Below are 19178 nucleotides of genomic sequence, written 5' to 3'. Positions count from 1 at the left end.
TAAAGCTATAGGTCTGAAGGCTCTTTATAAGGTTCTTTGTTGAATTGTAATACTTGTCATTCAAATGGAAGTGCAGTCTTCATTGCAATATTAATTAGAAGTAAATGTCAGGTGAAAAGTTCTGGATATTTTCTTAAATTTGCATTCATACTAACGTTTTAAATGTATTTTTACCCTTTTGGAAAACTATGTCTTATGAAGAAAGGTTAAACTGTGCAGATCCTAAAGAAAGGATCATAAAAAATGAAGTATGTGAGCCAGGTGTGATGGCGCACACCTTTAAACCCAGCACTTGGAAGGCAGAGGCAGGTGGATCTCTATGAGATTGAGGCCGGCCTACTCTACATAGTGAGTTCCAGGCCAGCTGGGGCTACAGGGAGACCTTGTCTCAAAAAGATCCCCCCCAAAAGTATGACTTTTAAACTTTATACCATACTGAGTCTGGAAATGATGGTTTAAGCTGCGGGGCAAAGGTCTACCAGTGTTAGCCTCTTCAGGATGTTAGAAATGCAAATTCTTGGGTCCCTTTTCTAGACCTGCTAAACCCCATGGCCTGTACTTCAGCATGTCAGTTCCATGCTGAAGTTTAAGCACAACTACTTCCCTATTTCAGATCTGTGAAAACCCGGGTGATTCTCTGGTTCCTTGTGACGGGGAATGCTGTAGACAGTTTCACCTGGAGTGCCTGGGGCTGACTGTAGTCCCTGAGGGAAGGTTCGTCTGCACCGAGTGTAAAACCGGTAAGCTGCTTGGGAAGCTGGGCAGGGAAGATGTGCTGTGGCACCACCCCTATGACTCTTTCCACCGTTAGACTGGCTCTCCTTCCCTCTCATGAGTACTTCAGCAGGTGAGGACAGAGGACATCTAGTGTTAACCTTCCCAGGGTCAAGGAAAAATCCAAGCTTCCTCTCACACTGTGCCTGTGCCATAAAATCTAGCGAAATATCATTTATTATTTAGGACATATGTGAATTGAGTTGCTTTTCAGATGACTTTAAGATTTTTATGTGTGTGAACTTAAATTGGTTTAAAGTCCTTTAGACTTCAGGAAGTATCAATCAGAAGTATAACTGTGGTTATATATTTAGTGGAAAAATAGTGCTTTTAAAGTTCTTTTTAACTTAGATTTTGCCATTTATTCTTATTCCACTACGTATGCTACTATGCTGTTAGAACACAAATGTACTAGGTGTTTTTCTTCTCTATGTAGCCATGAGCCTATCAAACTCATGGGAAGCAGTAAGTTATTCCGTCTGAAACAGCAGCAAGTGAAGAGCTGATTAGTGCTGGCGTGGCATTGATTCTAGGAACTCTCTGTATGTCTCTATATGTGGCACTTTGTTTTAAGCTGTGATCATCTAAGAGACAGCTCGACATCAAGTATATATGATATGCCGATTTTTCCTTTGACTTTTTGATTTTCTTCCTCCTTTTTTCCCTTTTGTGTGAATTCTCTTAACAGTTACTTTATGTTTTCATTTGAACATTTGCCTCCTGTATCAGCTTCTTTTCTCATCGCTGTGACGAAATATCCTGCCAAAAGCTACTTAGGAAGGGTTCGTTCTGGCTTACATTTCAAGGGACAATATCCATCATGATGAAGGGATGGTGGCAGGAGCTGGAGGCTACTGGTTACATTACACTTAGAATCAGGAAGCAGATAAATGCTGCTGTTCTCTTCGGCTCTTTCCCCTTTTTATTCAGTCTGGGACCCCAGCCCATGGAATAATTTGAGATACATTTGAGATAGGCCATCCCACTTCAGTTAACACAATCTAGAAACTCAAGTTGCCAAATTAACACCTCCTAAAGTCCTTGTTTTTTTTGGTTTTTTTTGGGAGGGGAGACAGAGTCTCCCCGTAGCCCCAGGTGGCCTGGAATTCACTATGTAGACCTGGCTGGCCTTGAACTTACAGAGCTCTGCCTGCCTCTGCCTCCTGAGTGCTGGGATTGAAGGCCTGTGCCACCTCATCTAGCTCTAAGGTCCTTTAGATAAAAAACTGGTAGTTTTGGGGCTGGAGAGATGGCTCAGTGGTTGAGAGCACTGACTGCTCTTGCAGAGGACCTGGGTTCAATTCCTAGCACCCACATGGTAGCTACAAACCGTCCTTAACTCCAGCTCCAGGGGAATCCGAAGCCCTCTTCTGACCTCCAAGGCATTGCATGACACAGGTGCACTCACATACATGCAGGCAATACACTCATACACATAAAATAAAAGTAAATAAAATATTAAAAAAAATTTTTAATTGGTAGTTCTATTTTGTGTTTATTAAACACTAAATGCCAGGTGCTATTAGTGCTAATAAGCATTTGATCTTCTAGCATTATGAGATAGGTACTATGATTATTTCCACTTCTAGAAGGAAGTTCTGGGAACATTTCTAGATTCTAGTTTGGGGACTTTCTAGGCCACAAGAAGTGACTATACTTTCATCATGGTACGTACTGCCAGGGGCCTCCTCTGGTAGTTCCTTTCAGTTTCTGTCAGTGCTGCTGTCTTTCCCTTACACCCTTATCAGCAGTTGGTGTTATCAAACTCTTAAGGTTTTATTTCTGTTTCATAACTGGTTTTGGCTAATACTATCTGGTTACTAGTGGAATTGAGCATTTTCTTTTTTCGCCATTTGTCTTTTGACTCTTTACAAATTGACTATTCACATCCTATACCCTCTTTTACTTGGGCTGCTGTGGGTTTTTTTTTTCCTGTATTTATTGATTATAAGTCTTGCCTGGTTATTTGCATATTTTTTCCTCCATATTTGAGTTGTTTATAGAATAAAGAAATCCTTAACTTTTTTTTTTTTTTTTTTTTGGTCTTTTGAAACACGGTCTCCCTGTAATCTCAGCTGGCCTGGAACTTGCTGTGTAGACCAGGCTGGCCTTGAATCTACCTGCCTCTGCCTCCCAGGGCTGGGATTAATGCGAGTGCCACCACACCCAGCTCTTCCATACATATTTTCTTAGACTTGTTCCATTATTCTTTTCTACGTCTATTACAATTAGCATTACGTTTTTCCTTTGTTTGGCATCTTCACTACTGGAGCCATCTGGGGCCTGAAATTTTCTTTGTTGGAAGGTATTTAATTATAGCTTTAATTTCTTTAATAATTTTAAGAACTATTTGTATTTTCAATTTACTTTTGTTTTAGTGTGGGTAAGGTCTATTTTTCTAGGAATTTTCATACTGATCCAAACTTTTAAATCTATTAGCAAAAATGTAGTAATGTCTTTGTAATCTTTTTAATGTTTGTAGATTTGTTGTGATGTCCCATTTTTCATTTCTCATATTTTTAGTATTGGTGCTTTATCCTGTTTAGTGTGTGTTACTCACATCAGTGATACTAGTTTTGTTAATTATTTTCAAAGAACCAGGTTTGGCTAACCTCCGAAGTGAATACTGATTTCACATCATTTTTTTAAATTTCTTTTTAATTTATTTACTGTGTATGAGTATATTGCCTGCATGTGCGTTAAGTGCACCCATATGTTGCCCAGTGCCTGTGGAGGACAGAAGAGGGTGATGGATCCCCTGGAAGTAAAGTTATTAGCCACCATGTAGGTGCTGGATTTTAAACCCAGGTCTTCTGCAAGAACAGCCAGTGCTCTTAACCACTGAGCCATCTCTCCAGCTCCTGTCCAGCCAGTCTAGCTATTGATTGAGCTCCAGGTTCAGTGAGAGACCCTGTCTCAAAACAAAACAAAACAAAACAAAACATGGAGAACTATTGAGGAAGACAATGTCAGACTTGCTCAGCTCACTGTGGCCTAAACATATACACACATACACACACACACGGGGTCGGGGGGGGGGTGCAGGGTCTGACTTTGAGTAGGACAGGTTTAATGAACTGGCCTTGAAATCCTGATACCTCCTGCCTCTACCTCCCAAGTGCTGAGAATTCTAGTTTTATAATCTTACTTTAGGATGTTTTTATGCTTCTTTTTGTATGCTAAATTCTGAAATGTAATAATAGAGGTTGTTTCAGGAGTAGCTCTTTGATGTTTGTAGCTACTTCTACATAAAAGCTCCACTAATGTGGAGGTGCACCGTGAAATCTCAGGACTATGGAGGTTAAAGCAGGAGGATGGCAAGTTTGAGGCTAGACTGAGGTGCATAGAGAGTCTTTGTTTCAAAAAGCCAAGGATTGGGATGTAGCTCAGTGACAGAGTGCTTGCCTTGCATGCCTAAGTCCCTGGGCTCAATACCTAGTACTGCAAGTGAACGGATGGATAGATGGATGGATGGAAGGATGGATGGAAGGATGGATGGATGGATGGATGGATGGATGGATGGAAGGAATATGCTTTAATCTGATTTTATTTAACCTGTGTTTCACCTGTGCTCCTCACCAATATTGCAGGGCAGCACCCATGTTTTTCATGTAAGGTGTCTGGCAAGGATGTGAAACGTTGTTCTGTCAATACTTGTGGGAAATTTTATCATGAAGCCTGTGTCCGCAAATTCCCCACTGCCATCTTTGAGTCCAAAGGATTCCGCTGTCCCCAGCACTGCTGCTCTGCCTGCTCCATGGAGAAAGATATCCACAAAGCCAGCAAAGGTAACGCAGAGCTAAGGAGGGGCAGAGAGTAGACTCATCACATCTTTTTAAAGAATATTGGGTATTCTCTCTGTGTTTGTCTCTAGGTTTAAAAGCTGACCAGTAATGACTTGTTAGGCAGGGATTAAGTTGTAAATTAGGAGAACAAAGTTCTTTATGTTCAAATACACACTTGAAAGTCCTTTAGATTTATATACCATATTTGGTGTAGACTGTGTTTCTTTTGATTATTGGGAATGATTATTGGAAATGATTATTGGGAATGACAGAGTCAGCTTAGTGAAGGAAAAAATTATAATTATCTAGTGTCATATGGGAAAAAACAAAAGAAACCCAACTCCCAAAGTGTCCTAGCCATCATGGTGTAGATTGGTTCTCGACTTGTCTTCACATAGGGCGGATGATGAGGTGCTTGAGATGTCCAGTTGCATATCACTCTGGAGATGCTTGTGTCGCTGCTGGAAGCGTAGCTGTGTCCTCCCATGTTCTCATCTGTAGTAACCATTCCAAACGGAGTAATTCTTCTGCTGCTGTGAATGTAGGCTTTTGTTTCGTTTGTGCCAGAGGTGAGTACTAGCTCATTTTCTTGCTTCTTTTTGAGTTTGTTGGCATATTTCTCCATTGAAATCAGTTTCCTCACTGGGAGAGAACTCAGGCTTTCTCATACAATGTCCCACTGAGTGCTGAATTCCATTCTGTTCTATTCCTGAGTGAGACCATTTCCAGGAGCCAGTTCCTTTTATAACATGAGACAGCCAAATTGTTAGAATATTAATTCTTCCAGAAGCTAAGCTAAAATCTGTATTTGAAAAGTACTTTTTTAGAGGGCTGGAGAGATGACTGTCAGTTAAGAGCACTGACTGCTCTTGCAGAAGACCCAGGTTTGATTCCAGGCACCAACATGGCGGCTAACAACTGTCAGTAACTCCAGTTGCACAGGATCCGATGCTCTCTTCTGACCTCTGCGGGCATTGCCTGACATGGGTGCACTTACACACATGTAGGAAATACGTTCCTACACATAAAAAAAATAAAAATAAAATAAGTAAAATATTTTTTAAAAAGTAGTTTAGAAAGTTGGGCCTGGTGGTACGCAAAACAAAAACTTAGATAAGTTCTTGATTTTTCTAGTTAATACTTTCATTACTCAAAAGATTGTTTTCTTTAAAAAATTTTCTACTTAAAGTAGACCTTTCCCATGTCATCGTCTTCAAGCCAGAGCTTCCAGCTGCTTGGGATTTTACTTGGAAAGTAAAGCTAGCACACTTCTTTTTGTTATGGTGTGTTTCATAATGTTTTGATCTGGCACTGAGAGGGCCTGATAGGATACAGCCAAAGAAACATATGTTGGTTTAGTGAAGAGCCAGATGTAGGGTTTCCTGCTTACCAGCTGTTGGTATTTAAGCACACCAAGAGATTAATACTGAAAATAGTATTGTGTCCACTGAGGGGCCATAAGGGGGTGGTACTAGCAAACTTAAGTGCCTGGTACATAGAAAATATAATTTCTGTGACTATGATATACACTATCCACCTTTATCTTGACTGTATTACAATTAAACTTTCTTTTGGTAATTAGTATTATAGAAATCAACTATGCCCACATGCTGTTTTTGTTTTGTTTAATACAAATGCCACTTTCTGCATTTCCCTTTGTATGACATTGGAAAGAACTCCTAGGCATATCAAGCCTGTTATATTTAGACCACACTGAAGATCAAAACGTTGTTGTTGTTGTTGTTGTTGTTGTTGTTGTTGTTTTGCTTTGGGAATCAGTTAATTTGGTGCAAGTACTATTCTTTTTGTTAAGGTTTTCTTTTTCTGGTTTGAGATGAGGTCTTGCTATATTGTCTAGGCTGGTCTTAAACTTGTGTGCTCAAGTGATCCTCCCGTCTCAGCTTTCTAAGCAGCTGGGACTATCGGCTTTTAACTATGTCAGCTTATAAAGTATGAAAGGTCTTGGGTTGTTTTGCTTTTGTATCTCATTTTTAAGAAATACTTTAGAGGAGATAGGCAGTAAAGGACTAAATCAGTGATAGTCCTGAGCGTATTGGCCTCTTGTATGTCCTTTCTCTAGTCAGCTGGGCTCCTTGTACTGAGTCTTTCTACCTGCCTTGGTTTTCTCAATATATATGCTGTTTGCCATCAGAATGGGAGGCACTGATTTTGGTTTGTTTTGTATGTTTGTTTGTGGTTTGGGGATCAAACCTAGGATCTCTCCCACCATTATCCCCAGCCTAAATCTAGCACAGTTACATTTATACCCTGCTTTGAAGCCTGTAGGAGTTGAACCAAGACACTTCATTTCACATTGAAGGCAACAGAAAGGATTCAGATAGGCAAATGATAAATACAGAGCTATCACCATCGTCTTCTGTTGCTGAAGGGAGTGGTGATAGGATGCCTATTTAACTGTAAATCGATACCCAGCCTTAGAGACTTGTAGACAGAAGAGTGACAGTGGAAGGATGAAACCCCTACTGTTGTACCACTGGGCACTTGACAATAGAGCATAAGCCGTCATAACTCATCCAACATTTTAAACACCAAATTTATAATTAATATGTTGGCTTTCTTTAGGATAAATTTTGAATGTAGTTCAATCAACATACTAACCAACTTTTGCATGCTATATTTGATAACCAATTGCTTTTTTAAAGCTGTGTTTTCAGTTTAGAACAAATAGAAAATGATCCACTTACAGAAAACTCTAACCATCTTGTTATATTAAACTTCTATCCCTTGACTAAAAGCTTGAGGATAATATGCATCAGAGAAAGCCCCATGGTTTAATAGCAGGTTTATATCTGATAAATTAGATAGTATTCTGAAAGATACATGTAAATGTATTTAAATGCCCATGTAATGTTAATTCCCAAGGTTTTAGCTGTGGAACTTTGTACAATAAATAGAAAACTTCATTTTCTTTTCCAGAAGTTTGTGGAAATTTATTTTAAATATATCAGATGATGAGATTTGAGAAAGTTTAAATCAAAAGTCTTCTGAAGTAAAAATATGTGATTTTGACTAGCCATTCTGAAGCTGAAGAGCTTTGCTGAGGGATTCACACTTTCACTATCAATTATAGTTTAATACACTGTCCACCACAAGAAAGAAAACACCATGACAAAGTTAAAACGAGAGAAATAATTAGCTTTCTGTCCTCTTTCATGACTCTTGTGTCCTTTCCCTTTTTTTTATGTTATACCCACAGATACATTAGTTTACATATACATGTGTACATTATAGGTTAGGATCCATATATGAGGGAATATAATGCAGTTATTTTCTTTCTGAAAATATATTTTTTCCATATATGCAGTTATTTTCTTTCTGAGATTGAGTGACCTTGCTTAATATTATGCATTCTGAGTCCATCCATTTTCCTGCAGAATTTGTGATTTCATTTTTCTTTTTCAGAATGGCTATTCTGTCCATCATTTAAATATATAGAATTTGGAACTGGGCAAGTGTTTGTTTAAGATTCATGATGTTTTTGTTTATGAGTTCATTACAATAAAGTGATTTTCATACAGAAATTGTGATCTTTTATGAGCATTTATTAAAATCATTTTTTAATAAAGAGACCTTAACTATAATCTATACACGAAGAAAGCACTTTAATAATTTCTTCTAGCTCTAAAAAACATAGCTTATTTTTCTATATTTCTTAACTCATTAAGAATTTTTCTTTGTTTTAATACACCACCTCTTTGTATTAAATGGATGGAATTTATTTGACATTATGTAAGTTTTCTTAGAAGATTCCTATTTATTAACATATTAAGTTCCATTCTGTCACCTGTTCAGAGACATTTCTAGATGCCATCTCAGTGGGGGGCAGCATTAAATAAAGTTTATACCCACAAAAAAGTCAATGGTCACCCTTTTCAAAACAAGACTCTTCCCACCTAAGTTCAAAATGGATAGAGAGTACCATATGGCTGCGTTATAGACTTAACTGGGGATGTTGGGAGCAAGTATGTTGCAGCAGATTTTATGTTTTCTTCCAAATAGGAGATAGCTACATGGTAGTTATATCAAAAGAATTGCTTCTAGAACCCCTTAAGTTGGCAGTCACTTTCTATCATGGCAACAAAAAATTAAAACGGTTTGCACAACTTCAGTGAAGTTCAGGAAATTAGGACTCTTAAAATCATATATCTTATTGATAGAGAACAGTTTCATTATCTAGCAGAAAATGACAGAATTTGAGTATATCTCAAGATGCTATGGAGAAAAGGAAAGACTTAGCTCTGCTTTAAGTGCTGTTTGATGTACTGAAAGTAGATCAAAGCCTATGCTATGTAAATTATTTTTATTTCTAGGTAACTCATACTTCATTTTGTTCTTTGGATTATCAACATAGTACTGCTAAACATGAAGGAATGTAGCTTTCCCCCCTTAGGGAATTTTTAGTACATTGTCAAATACTGTGTACATATTAAAGTATTCAGAGTTTTCTTCTGCAGCAGGGAGCTTTTTTATATAAAGATAAGTTACCCAATAGCTTACCTCTTCTTTAATAACTGTAGAAAGCCTTTCTGTAAGATTGTTTTTCTTCATATTCACATCCCATCCCTAATTGTAAGGCCCAGGAGCATAGTAGGTGTTTTTTTTTTTTTTTTTTCCCTCATGGAATCATGGGTAGTTTCATTGCAGCTCATCTCTTTCTGTTTGTTTCATATAGGGCTGATAGTTCAGGACAATTCAGACCCCATGTTCAGTTCATATGCCTATAAATCCCACTACCTACTGAATGAATCAAACCGTGCAGAGTTGATGAAATTACCTATGATTCCTTCTTCGTCAGCTTCCAAAAAGAAATATGAGAAAGGTAACAATTAAAATAGTTTATCTCTTTATTTTTGCATTTCCTTTTTTTTTTTTCTTCTTTACATGAGGGGGTGGGGGGGCTATATATGCCTGTCAAGCACTGTCTGTTGCTTTTGGTAAATTCTGCCTTGGTGGTTGTGACTGTGTCTTCATATAACTGCAAAATTATCAAAAGGGCTTAAAATAATTCCATTATTACAAATTTTTACTTTTCTCCCTGAGTTAATTTCCACACATTCTAAAGACACAGCTTATTAAAATGCAAAGACTAGGCTTTTGTTTAATATGAAAAACTATTTAAAAGGCGCTTTCTCATTTGCCTGATGTACAATTATCATTCATGTTAGACCAGACTAGACTAGTCATTTGTTTTTAGGTGTCAACTAAATAATAAGATAGACTATTAAAAGAAGGAAACTAGTTAACATACTGAAAAAGATTGATTTTAGAACACATTCTATCATTTTATTTACTAAATATTTTGTTACAATGATCTGAAAACTAGTGACTTCCCTTTGGAGACACTGGTGGGAAGCTGAGGCTGAGGGGTACACCAAATATTGTTGGAATGCAGCCCAGTCAAATTACTAACAGATATATTATACATAGAGAACCATGAGCTAAATGTATATTCACATTCTCCCAGTCAATTTCATACATGTAAGAAAACTTTATCTGATGCCGGATGTGATGGCACATGCCTTTAATCCCAGCACTCAGGAGGCAGAGGCAGGTGAATCTCTGTGAGTTCAAGGCCAGTCTGGTCTACATAGTGAGTTTCAGGTCAGCTGGGGCTACAGGGAGACCCTGTCTAAAAAAAAATTAAAAAAAAAAAAAAAAAAAGAAGAAGAAAACTTTATCTGTGTTTAACTTTCCACTGCCTGCTTGTGATAAAGAAAACAATAATAATGTTTTATTTAGGTGTTATTATCCCAGAGCCAGAGGATTAATTAGTGAGTTTGGAAGGGATAGGCCTTTCCTTAATATATTCCTATTATGATCTCGGACCAACTTCAGAATCTATAAAGAAAAACTTGTCATTCATACTTAATATACCTTGTATTATAGTAGGTATATTAAAAATGGGTTATTATTTGTGTTGCCTGATTGATATATCCTTCATCAGATATCAAAAGTGGCAACTGGAAACTGAAAGAAATTATAACTAAACAAGTTGATTAGAACCTATTTAGAAGTATTGGAAGGAGAATTGATTTGTTTGTTTGTTTTCCATTGAAGTCAGTCTATTACCTTGTTGGTGGTACTATATGCCTCCAAAAAACTGGACATAGGCATACCTTAGTCCTTCCTGCGATAAAATTAGTCTAAGGTAGTTTAGCACCTTTATAAAATTAGATTAAGTCAGTTGTAGCTTTGTTTTCAGCATTCAGTATTAATCTTGACTTAAATTGAAATTATTTTGAGCCCTCTGCTTATCTTGAATCATATATTACTCCTTATATCTGAAAGCAGTTTTCTTGCATAGCACCAAGGTAGACCAGTCATATTTTTATTCTTTCTATATCCCTGTGTATTTGAAACATCTTTATCATGATGTTTTTCACTAATAATTCTGGCTCTGTATTTCCTCTGAAATAAGACTTTGAAAATTTAGCATTATTTACATTAACATTAAAAATGACTGTCCTGACTTTTGGCACAACAATGGTAATAATCACATATCCTCTAAGGCTGTTCGTGAAGACAGGTCTCCCTCTTGATCATTCCTTTTCAGTGGAAAAGTGAATAATCTCATTTTACTTAAAATATACAGAAGACTTTCCTACCTAAACTTAGAGCATTCAGGCAGCTAATTTCTAGGCTGGAGGATTGGACCAGTTAACTCACATTGAGATCTGTAGTAGAGGAAGAAATCCCCATGGTTAAAGTAAAAGCTTTAAGCAGAGGAAATATAGTTACTTAATCCGTAAATGTTCTATACAGATTGTCCTTTTGTTTTCATGTTAATCAGTTGGAGGTTTGAAGTCTGCAAGAAGACAAGATTTCTGGAAAATTGACAGTGAATCCTTAAAAGGTTGGAGCATGTAATGTGATGAAGTTATATAGAGGGCTCTGAACCTTTTACTTATGAGACTTTAAATCCTGTTTACTCAAGAGTTACAGAACTTGCCAGTGGAGAAATGTAAAGGGTTTTTGCACTTTCTAAAAATTAATTTTTAGTGGTTAGCAACCTTTTCTGTTAATTGTTGATGTACATATCAGAAATACTTAATTATCAACCCCCAAATCTCACTTCTTTAGACTAAAAAAATATTAGTGATTGTCAAACCTGCTTTTGGTATCAATCCAGAAATTATTTTATGTGTGTAAAAGGAGAGGGCTTGATAGGGAACTTAAAAGGATGTTTTTTTCATATAATATTTCATTCTACACCGATAATTACTTAGTTTTGTGCTATAAAGCAGTGGTTCTCAAAATTAAGTCAGGAAAGACTTAAAGAAAATTTTTGAAGTATTTTTGGAAAATTAACAGAATAATACATTTAATAACGTAGGGTTACATGACTTTACAGTTCAATGTGATGATTCTTGCTTTGTTTTTGCATCATAATCTTTGACAGTTATATATTTCTTTGGTTAATAAAAATAGGAGAGCAGGGCATGGTGGTGCATGCCTGTAATCCCAGCACTTGGGAGACTGAGGCAGGAGGATCACCAATGGCCAGCCTAAGCTACATAGTGAGACTCTGTTTCTACAAAAAGGTGGAGGGGAATTGCTAGTATTAAAATGTAGATTTATTTTTGGTTGATAAAATATTTGAAAATGTGGGTCATGAGGAGAAAGGGGATCCTTGGTGATGAAACAGTTAGAAACCACTGCTGTATAGCCTGCTTGACTGTCTTCACTGAAAGGTGATGATACTGTAATCACCTGTGTGCGAATCTGCGCACCAGGATTGTGTTATCTGAAGAAAAATGTGCTGATTCATGTATTGGTTTCACGCTTGCTAATTATTGTAAAGGGATTTAGTTAATTGTGGGAATGGATTAAAATACAAGCATGACTATTGCTTTCTTATCTCTGGAGAATAAACAAAAGCTATTTGTTTGAAAAACTTGCTTTCAAATCTACTTGGGCTAAAGATTTTATGTCTATCTTAATGTTTTTTAAGCTACCAGCTTTAGCTACCTATGCAACTGGCTCCTCAGTGGCTCAGATTTTAAAGGGGTACAGTAATGGGTTTGGTGCTACTCAAAAGCTCTAAGTTTCTAGCCACTGAAGTCTTAAAAACTAGCTATTTTCGTTTGTTTCCTGTTTTAATCCATCTCTTGGACAGAACTCAATCCCTTTATTCTCCCCATTTGAATCAAATCTAATGTACATACAAGATAACTTTCTCCTTTTTTTTTTTTCTCTTTCTACTTTTCTCAGTTATTAAGACTGTTTGTTTGTTCCAAGGTGGAAGATTGCTCTGCTGTGAATCCTGCCCTGCTTCCTTCCACCCAGAATGCCTGAGTATAGACATGCCAGAAGGCTGCTGGAATTGCAATGACTGTAAAGCTGGCAAGAAACTGCATTACAAGCAGATTGTTTGGGTCAAATTAGGAAATTACAGGCAAGTTTTCCAAGGACAAAGAGGAAGTGGTACTGTTCAGAGTGGGTGCGTAATCTGATTCAGAGACATTAGGAGCGGCAGAGCAGCACAGAGTTGGGGTAAAGGACAGGCTTTCCGTCTGTGGTTTTAGGGGATTAGAAAGGTTATTGTTATTTGGGTTTTGTTTTGTTTTTCTTTGGGAGTGGTGTTTGGTTTGGTTTGGTCTTTTGAGACAGGGTCTCCCTATAGCCCCAGCTGGCTTGGAACTAGCTATGTAGACAAGGCTGGCCTCTATCTCAGAGCTCCGCCTGGTTCTACCTCCCAAGTGCTGGAATTAAAAGCTTGCACCACCACACCTAGCCGGAAGTGACTTTTTAATTTTTGTTTTTAGGCTCTGAAAATTATTTTATTACTAATGAATTATGTACTACTGGATTTTGGATGAAAGTTCTTTCATGGAGAGTGGAAATTATGTTTTCTTTGTGTCCTAATTAGTTTTATATTGATTTCTAATTTCTAATGAGATCAAAAGTTTATAACCTGGTAAAATAGTTCCTTTTGGCTCTAAATTAGGCTTATTTTGTTCTAGGTAACCCTAAGCTATGTGTAAAAAGACAGTGCTTTTTCATAATTTAAAGAGAGAGATTATTCCAATAAGAGCCTTTAGTTCTTTAAACCTCTCTCCTCCCTCCCTCCCTCCGTGGCACCCATGTGCCACAGCTGTGTGCATGTGGAGGTCAGAGGACAGCTTGCAGGAATTGGTTCTCTCTATCGTGTGGGTTCCAGAGATCAAGCTCAGGTGATCAGGCTTGGCAGCAAACACCTTTACCTGCTGACCCAAGCTAGTTCTTAAGGGAATTTAAATAAGAAAAATGGCTGGGAGAGATGACTTAAGAGAGGATGTGAGTTCTGTTCCTAGCACCCATATCAGGTGGTTCAAAACTGCTTGTAATCCCAGCTCTAGTGGATCTTAATACGCTCTTCTGGCCTCTATACACATGCAAAAGATATATACCTTATTAGAAAGAGCCAAAGAAGTGGAAAAGTCAGTTTGTAAAAGAATAGCAAATAGGAAATACTTGGAGAAAAATTCTCTTTTTGTTGTTTTTTTGTTTTTGTTTGTTTTGACACAGGGTCTCTCTGTAGTCTCAGCTGACCTGGTACTCACTATGTAGACCAGGCTGGCCTTGAAGTGACAGAGACCTGCCTGCCTCTGTGTGCACCACCATACCCAGCCTGAAAAATTCTTAGCTTCACTAAAACTAAGTGTTCTGTAAAACAGACTTTTGTTTCAGTTAAAAGATGCACAAGATTTAAAGGAGCAATAACTTTGGCTAGTGAAAACACGAGCAAAGGATGGCCTTAGGGAGAGCGATTTGGTATCAGAAGTTACAGGCTCAGTGAGACAGTTCTGTGTGGCTAAAGGCCAAACTTGATGACTTCAATTCAGTCCTCACGATCCACTTGTGTTACGAGAGACTTGAGTCCCATAAGGTGTAACAACCTCCCACATATGTGCACACGTGCATGCACACACACACACACACACAGATCAATCAATCAATCAATAAATAAGGTAAAAATTGTGACAACAACACTTACACTTCAAGAAATTCATTTTAAAAATACTGCATAAGCTAGGCATAGAGGTTTGTGCCTATGATTGGAGGCAGGAGTATCTTGAGTTAGTGGTTGGCCCAGGCTTTGTAGTGAGACCCTGTCTTTAAAAAACAAGAAAAAGAATAGTCAGGAAAAAATATATTTATTGGCACGCTTGTTACAATGTTATTTCTAGTTGAAAGAGTTGAAATAACCTAAATGTTAAGTTAGTAGGGTATTTGTCAAGTGAATTATAGTGTGACCATATTAAGAACTAACAGGAGGCCTGTAAGAAGACAAAGATCTATACAATAACCTGGGAATGTATGTGTAATGTACAGTTGAGTTTAAAGACATGCTAAATATAAGCATTGTGCTTCTACATTTATACCATTTCTTTTTCTAACGGAGCATAGGATACAGTCTTCCTGTGTTGCCTGGGCTAATCCTGAGCACCTGGCTTAAGTGACCCTCCTGCTTTAGTCTCTCATGTAGCTAGGACTTACAGTAAGAGCCACTGTACCTGGTTTTGTACAACTTAAAATTTTTATTACATTTATTTTGTGTTCCCACCTCATATACAACAGAGAGAGAGAGAGAGAGAGAGAGAGAGAGAGAGAGAGAGAGAGAGAGAGAGAAAGCAACTTTTGGGAGTCAGTTATCTCCTACCATGTGGGTACCTTAGATTGAACCTAGGTTATCAGACTTGGTGCCAAGTGCCTTTACCCATTGAACCATCTGCTTATGAAAGTTTTTAAAAGTATAGGTCTAGGGGCTGGAGTAATGGCTCAGCAGCTGAGCCAGAACATACACATAAACTAAATAAATCTTTTTAAAAAATGTTTTTATTTATTTTTATTTCATGTGTATGACTGTTTTGCCTGTGTGTATGTACGTGTACCATGTGTATCAGTGCCCTAGGAGTCCAGAAGAGGGTGTCAGATCCTTTGGAACTAGAATTTCAGACAGTTGTTAGTTACCATGTGGGTGCTGGGAACCAAACTCGGGTCCTCTGGAAGAGCTGCCATCTCCCAGCCCCATAAGACTAACTTTTAAAGCAAACTTACCCCTGGCTTGACTTTTGCCTTTTAAAACTTCATGATATTGGAAAGCACATGTTTGTCTCCTGACTACTGGGGTTATAAGCCTTGTGCCATTCCCAGCTTGAAAATGTCTTTTGACTTAATTTTAAAACCTAAATTTAAAAAAAAAATTATGTATTATCATTATTATTATTATTATTATTATTATTATTATTTGGTCTTTTTGAGACAGGGTCTCCCTGTAGCCCCAGCTGTCCTGGAACTCACTATGTAGACCAGGCTGGCCTTGAACTCACAGAGATCTGCCTGCCTCTGCCTCCCGAGTGCTGGGATTACAGGTGTGAGCCACCACGCCTGGTGTATTATTTTTATGTGTATGAATATATTGCCTGCATATAGGTAAGTGCACCCATGTCATGCAATACCCACGGAGGACAGAAGAGGCCATTGGATTCCCCGAAACTGGAGTTGCAGACAGTTGTTAGCTGCCATGTGGGTGCTGGGAATCGAACCTGCGAGAGCAGCCAGTGTTCTTAACTGCTGAGCTATCGCTCCAGCCCAAAACCTAAATTTTAATCACACTATATTTTAAGAAAACTAAAGCAATACTCTATTTCACAGCCCAGTGAGACTTTGTATCTAGGCCAGATTCGTCTTTTATGTTTGGAAATACTCCTAGCCTGTGAACTAATTGTTAATGTATTTCTTTCCAGTTGGGCCCAGTGGAACCACATGAAGCTTTTTATTTTCAATAACTAGTAGCTCTGATATTTTGTTACCCTGGGGAAATATGATGACCTTGGGCCACCCCTGACAGAAAGCATGCCTTTAGTGAGCACAGCAGTCATGCACATATATTTACCTACTTAGAGTGGTGTAGGAATGAGTAACTGCTACTAGCCTGTTTTGTGGTTAAAAAAATATTGATCACGTAAAATGGCAAGTCTTAATTTGTTTTTCTGTCTTTTTTTTTTTTTTTAATTTGAGACAGGGTCTCCCTGTAGCCATAGCTGGCCTGGAACTCACTGTGTAGACCAGGCTAGCCTGGAACTCACAGAGATCCACCTTCCTCTGCCTCCTGAGTGCTGGGACCACAGGCGTGCGCCACCACTCCCAGCTTGTTTTCACAATTTGAGCATGGATACTTACCTACATTCTAAATTCTGAAATGGACAGCAGAGTACCTTTCAGATGACAATTACTCAAGTTCTACAACACAAATCTGAGAATGCAACCATGTCAATTTTTTCTCTAAATAATTTAATGATTTGTTAAATAAATGGTTTTATCTGAATATTATAAATTAAATTAAATTATACATATATTGCTTTTCACATCGGTGCTGTATAAACTAAGCCCACGTGACGATCACTAGGCTTGGTAGCCTCCTTCTGACTTTTGGTGTCACACTTCAGTTCCTTTCTTGCCTAGGTTCTGATCAGTTACTCCTTACTGATGGTTTCATTTGGTGACTTCGGGAACAGTCAGGTTTCCACTCTGCCTCATCCTGTGTTTACTAGGATGATTACAAAATGCTGACTAACATAAAACTTGGAACTGCTGATCAAGAGACGTTTGCTCTGGTTGATTAGATTCAGAACGTGCTGATTTGCGTGGGGTACTTATTCTTTACTATGGTAGTGATTCATTCTCAAATAATTTCCTGACTAATGGAAATAATCCTTCATTCCTTGAGAGATAATCTTCTCTACCTGGAGAGACATTAAATATGTCAACCGTGGGAAAAACATGAATTTCCTACAATTAAAACTGGGTTTGGTGTTGGGCATGGTGGCTCACGTCTTTAATCCCATCACTTGGGAAGCAGAGGAAGGTGGATCTCTGTGAGATCAAGGCCAGCCTGGTCTACATAGTGAGTTCCAGGACCACTGAGGCTACAAGAAGACCCTGTCTCAAAAAGACCAAAAAAATCAACTGGATCTGGGTAGCAGGTTCAGTCTTTTTTCCCCCCCTCTCATTTTCTTGGTCTAAACTTGCTTTTGTTTTCAGATGGTGGCCAGCAGAGATCTGCAATCCCAGGTCTGTGCCACTGAACATCCAAGGCCTTAAACATGACTTGGGGGACTTCCCTGTGTTCTTCTTTGGTTCTCATGACTACTATTGGGTTCACCAAGGCAGAGTGTTCCCTTATGTTGAAGGAGACAAAAGCTTTGCTGAGGGACAGACTAGTATTAACAAGACCTTCAAAAAAGGTAAGTTGGCCCATGCCTGCAGTGAGTCAGAACTGGGAGTCCAGTGTGGGTTTCTCAGAATCCTCTGCTTTGCACATGGCATTCCTGCTGCTAGAGAATAGGCACCAGCTGTTAGCATTCTTCATCCATACCCCCAAGTTACATCAGGACCGGGGTTGAGATGCAGAGAGCATAGTAGACTGTACTGTGTCGGGGAGGAGTTTCTTCATCAGCTTTTCTGTAAATGAAGTTTCTGCTGGGAGTGGTCCTTTTAATCAGGTGAAGCTCCTTTGCCACAGAAGAGTAGAAAAGATTTCTCAGGAAGAGCCTTACCACCTTTGCAACAAGTTGGCTTTCTGGGTAAGACTCAAATTTCAAATTAATTTAAATCTAAGACAAGGTGAATGAGTGCTCTTATTAGTGCCACTTGGAAGTCTCAGTCATTGATGTAGGGCCTCTTCTCTGAGGTAGCAACATGCACAGAACATTTATTATTAACTCTATAATGGTGGTAAATGGTAATTTCCAGAGCATATTTTTGTTGTGGGTTTTTTTGTTTTGTTTTTGGTTTTTTTTTGGTCTTTTTGAGACAGGGTCTCCCTGTAGCCCCAGCTGGCCTGGAACTCACTATATAGACCAGGCTGGCCTTGAACTCACAGAGATCCGCCTGCCTCTGCCTCCTGAATGCTGGGATTAAAGGTGTGCGCCACCACGTCCAGCTTTTTGAGAAGTTTGGTTTTGTAGCCCCAGCTGGCCTAGAACGCACTTTGTAGACTAGGATGGCCCTGATATTACAAGAGATCTGCCTGCCTCTGCCTCCCAAGTGCTGGGATTAAAAGTGCGCACCACCGTGCCTAGCTCTCCAGAACATAATTTTAAAAAGCAAATTTCAGGCAGGATGCAGAACATTTAGAAGATACTATAAAATTGCTTTCCTGACAGTATGTGTTTATATCTTAATAATTGTCTGCTTTGTTCTCATTATCAGCACTAGAAGAAGCAGCGAAACGTTTCCAGGAATTGAAAGCACAAAGAGAAAGTAAAGAAGCACTGGAGATAGAAAAAAACTCAAGGAAACCTCCCCCTTACAAACACATCAAGGTGAAAACTTGACAGACAAGATGAAATGCCCACTCTCCTGGTAGTTAAAGGACCTTTGACTTGCAAAGACATTTGCTGATTATCAATCAGCCTTTCTTCTATAAAATGAAGAGGTTTTGTCAGAGCATCAGTGGGTACCCTACCTCTGGTGCTGTGAGATGTGGGTCTTTGACAAGCCATTCACAATGGGGAGTGCCATGGCGTCTATGAAATTCTGTTCTTTTTCTACCAGATTATCCTGAAAACAAATGAAAATATAGATCTTTAGCACCCTTTCTCCAGGGAGCTC

At 38.5% G+C, this 19178-nt stretch overlaps 1 protein-coding gene across 5 annotated transcripts in view; it reads left to right on the top strand.

Moving 5' to 3' along the window:
* Window positions 1-19178, top strand: part of Nsd3 (nuclear receptor binding SET domain protein 3) — a 117471-nt gene that overhangs the window by 84579 nt on the left and 13714 nt on the right. For 4 of the 5 annotated variants that reach the window (XM_017801843.2, XM_017801846.2, XM_029570785.1 and 1 more), the window contains exons 12-18: window positions 614-740; window positions 4365-4562; window positions 4958-5128; window positions 9253-9399; window positions 12819-12975; window positions 17607-17809; window positions 18777-18889. In XM_017801843.2, the coding sequence (XP_017657332.1) occupies window positions 614-740; window positions 4365-4562; window positions 4958-5128; window positions 9253-9399; window positions 12819-12975; window positions 17607-17809; window positions 18777-18889 (1116 nt within the window). The remainder of the gene's footprint in view (window positions 1-613; window positions 741-4364; window positions 4563-4957; window positions 5129-9252; window positions 9400-12818; window positions 12976-17606; window positions 17810-18776; window positions 18890-19178) is intronic. The other variant, XM_017801847.2, reaches the window with a different exon arrangement.

This window comes from Nannospalax galili, unplaced genomic scaffold (assembly GCF_000622305.1).
Source record: "Nannospalax galili isolate Female #2095 unplaced genomic scaffold, S.galili_v1.0 scaffold924, whole genome shotgun sequence".
NCBI lineage: Eukaryota > Metazoa > Chordata > Mammalia > Rodentia > Spalacidae > Nannospalax > Nannospalax galili.
This window is presented reverse-complemented; position numbering and strand designations above follow the sequence as displayed.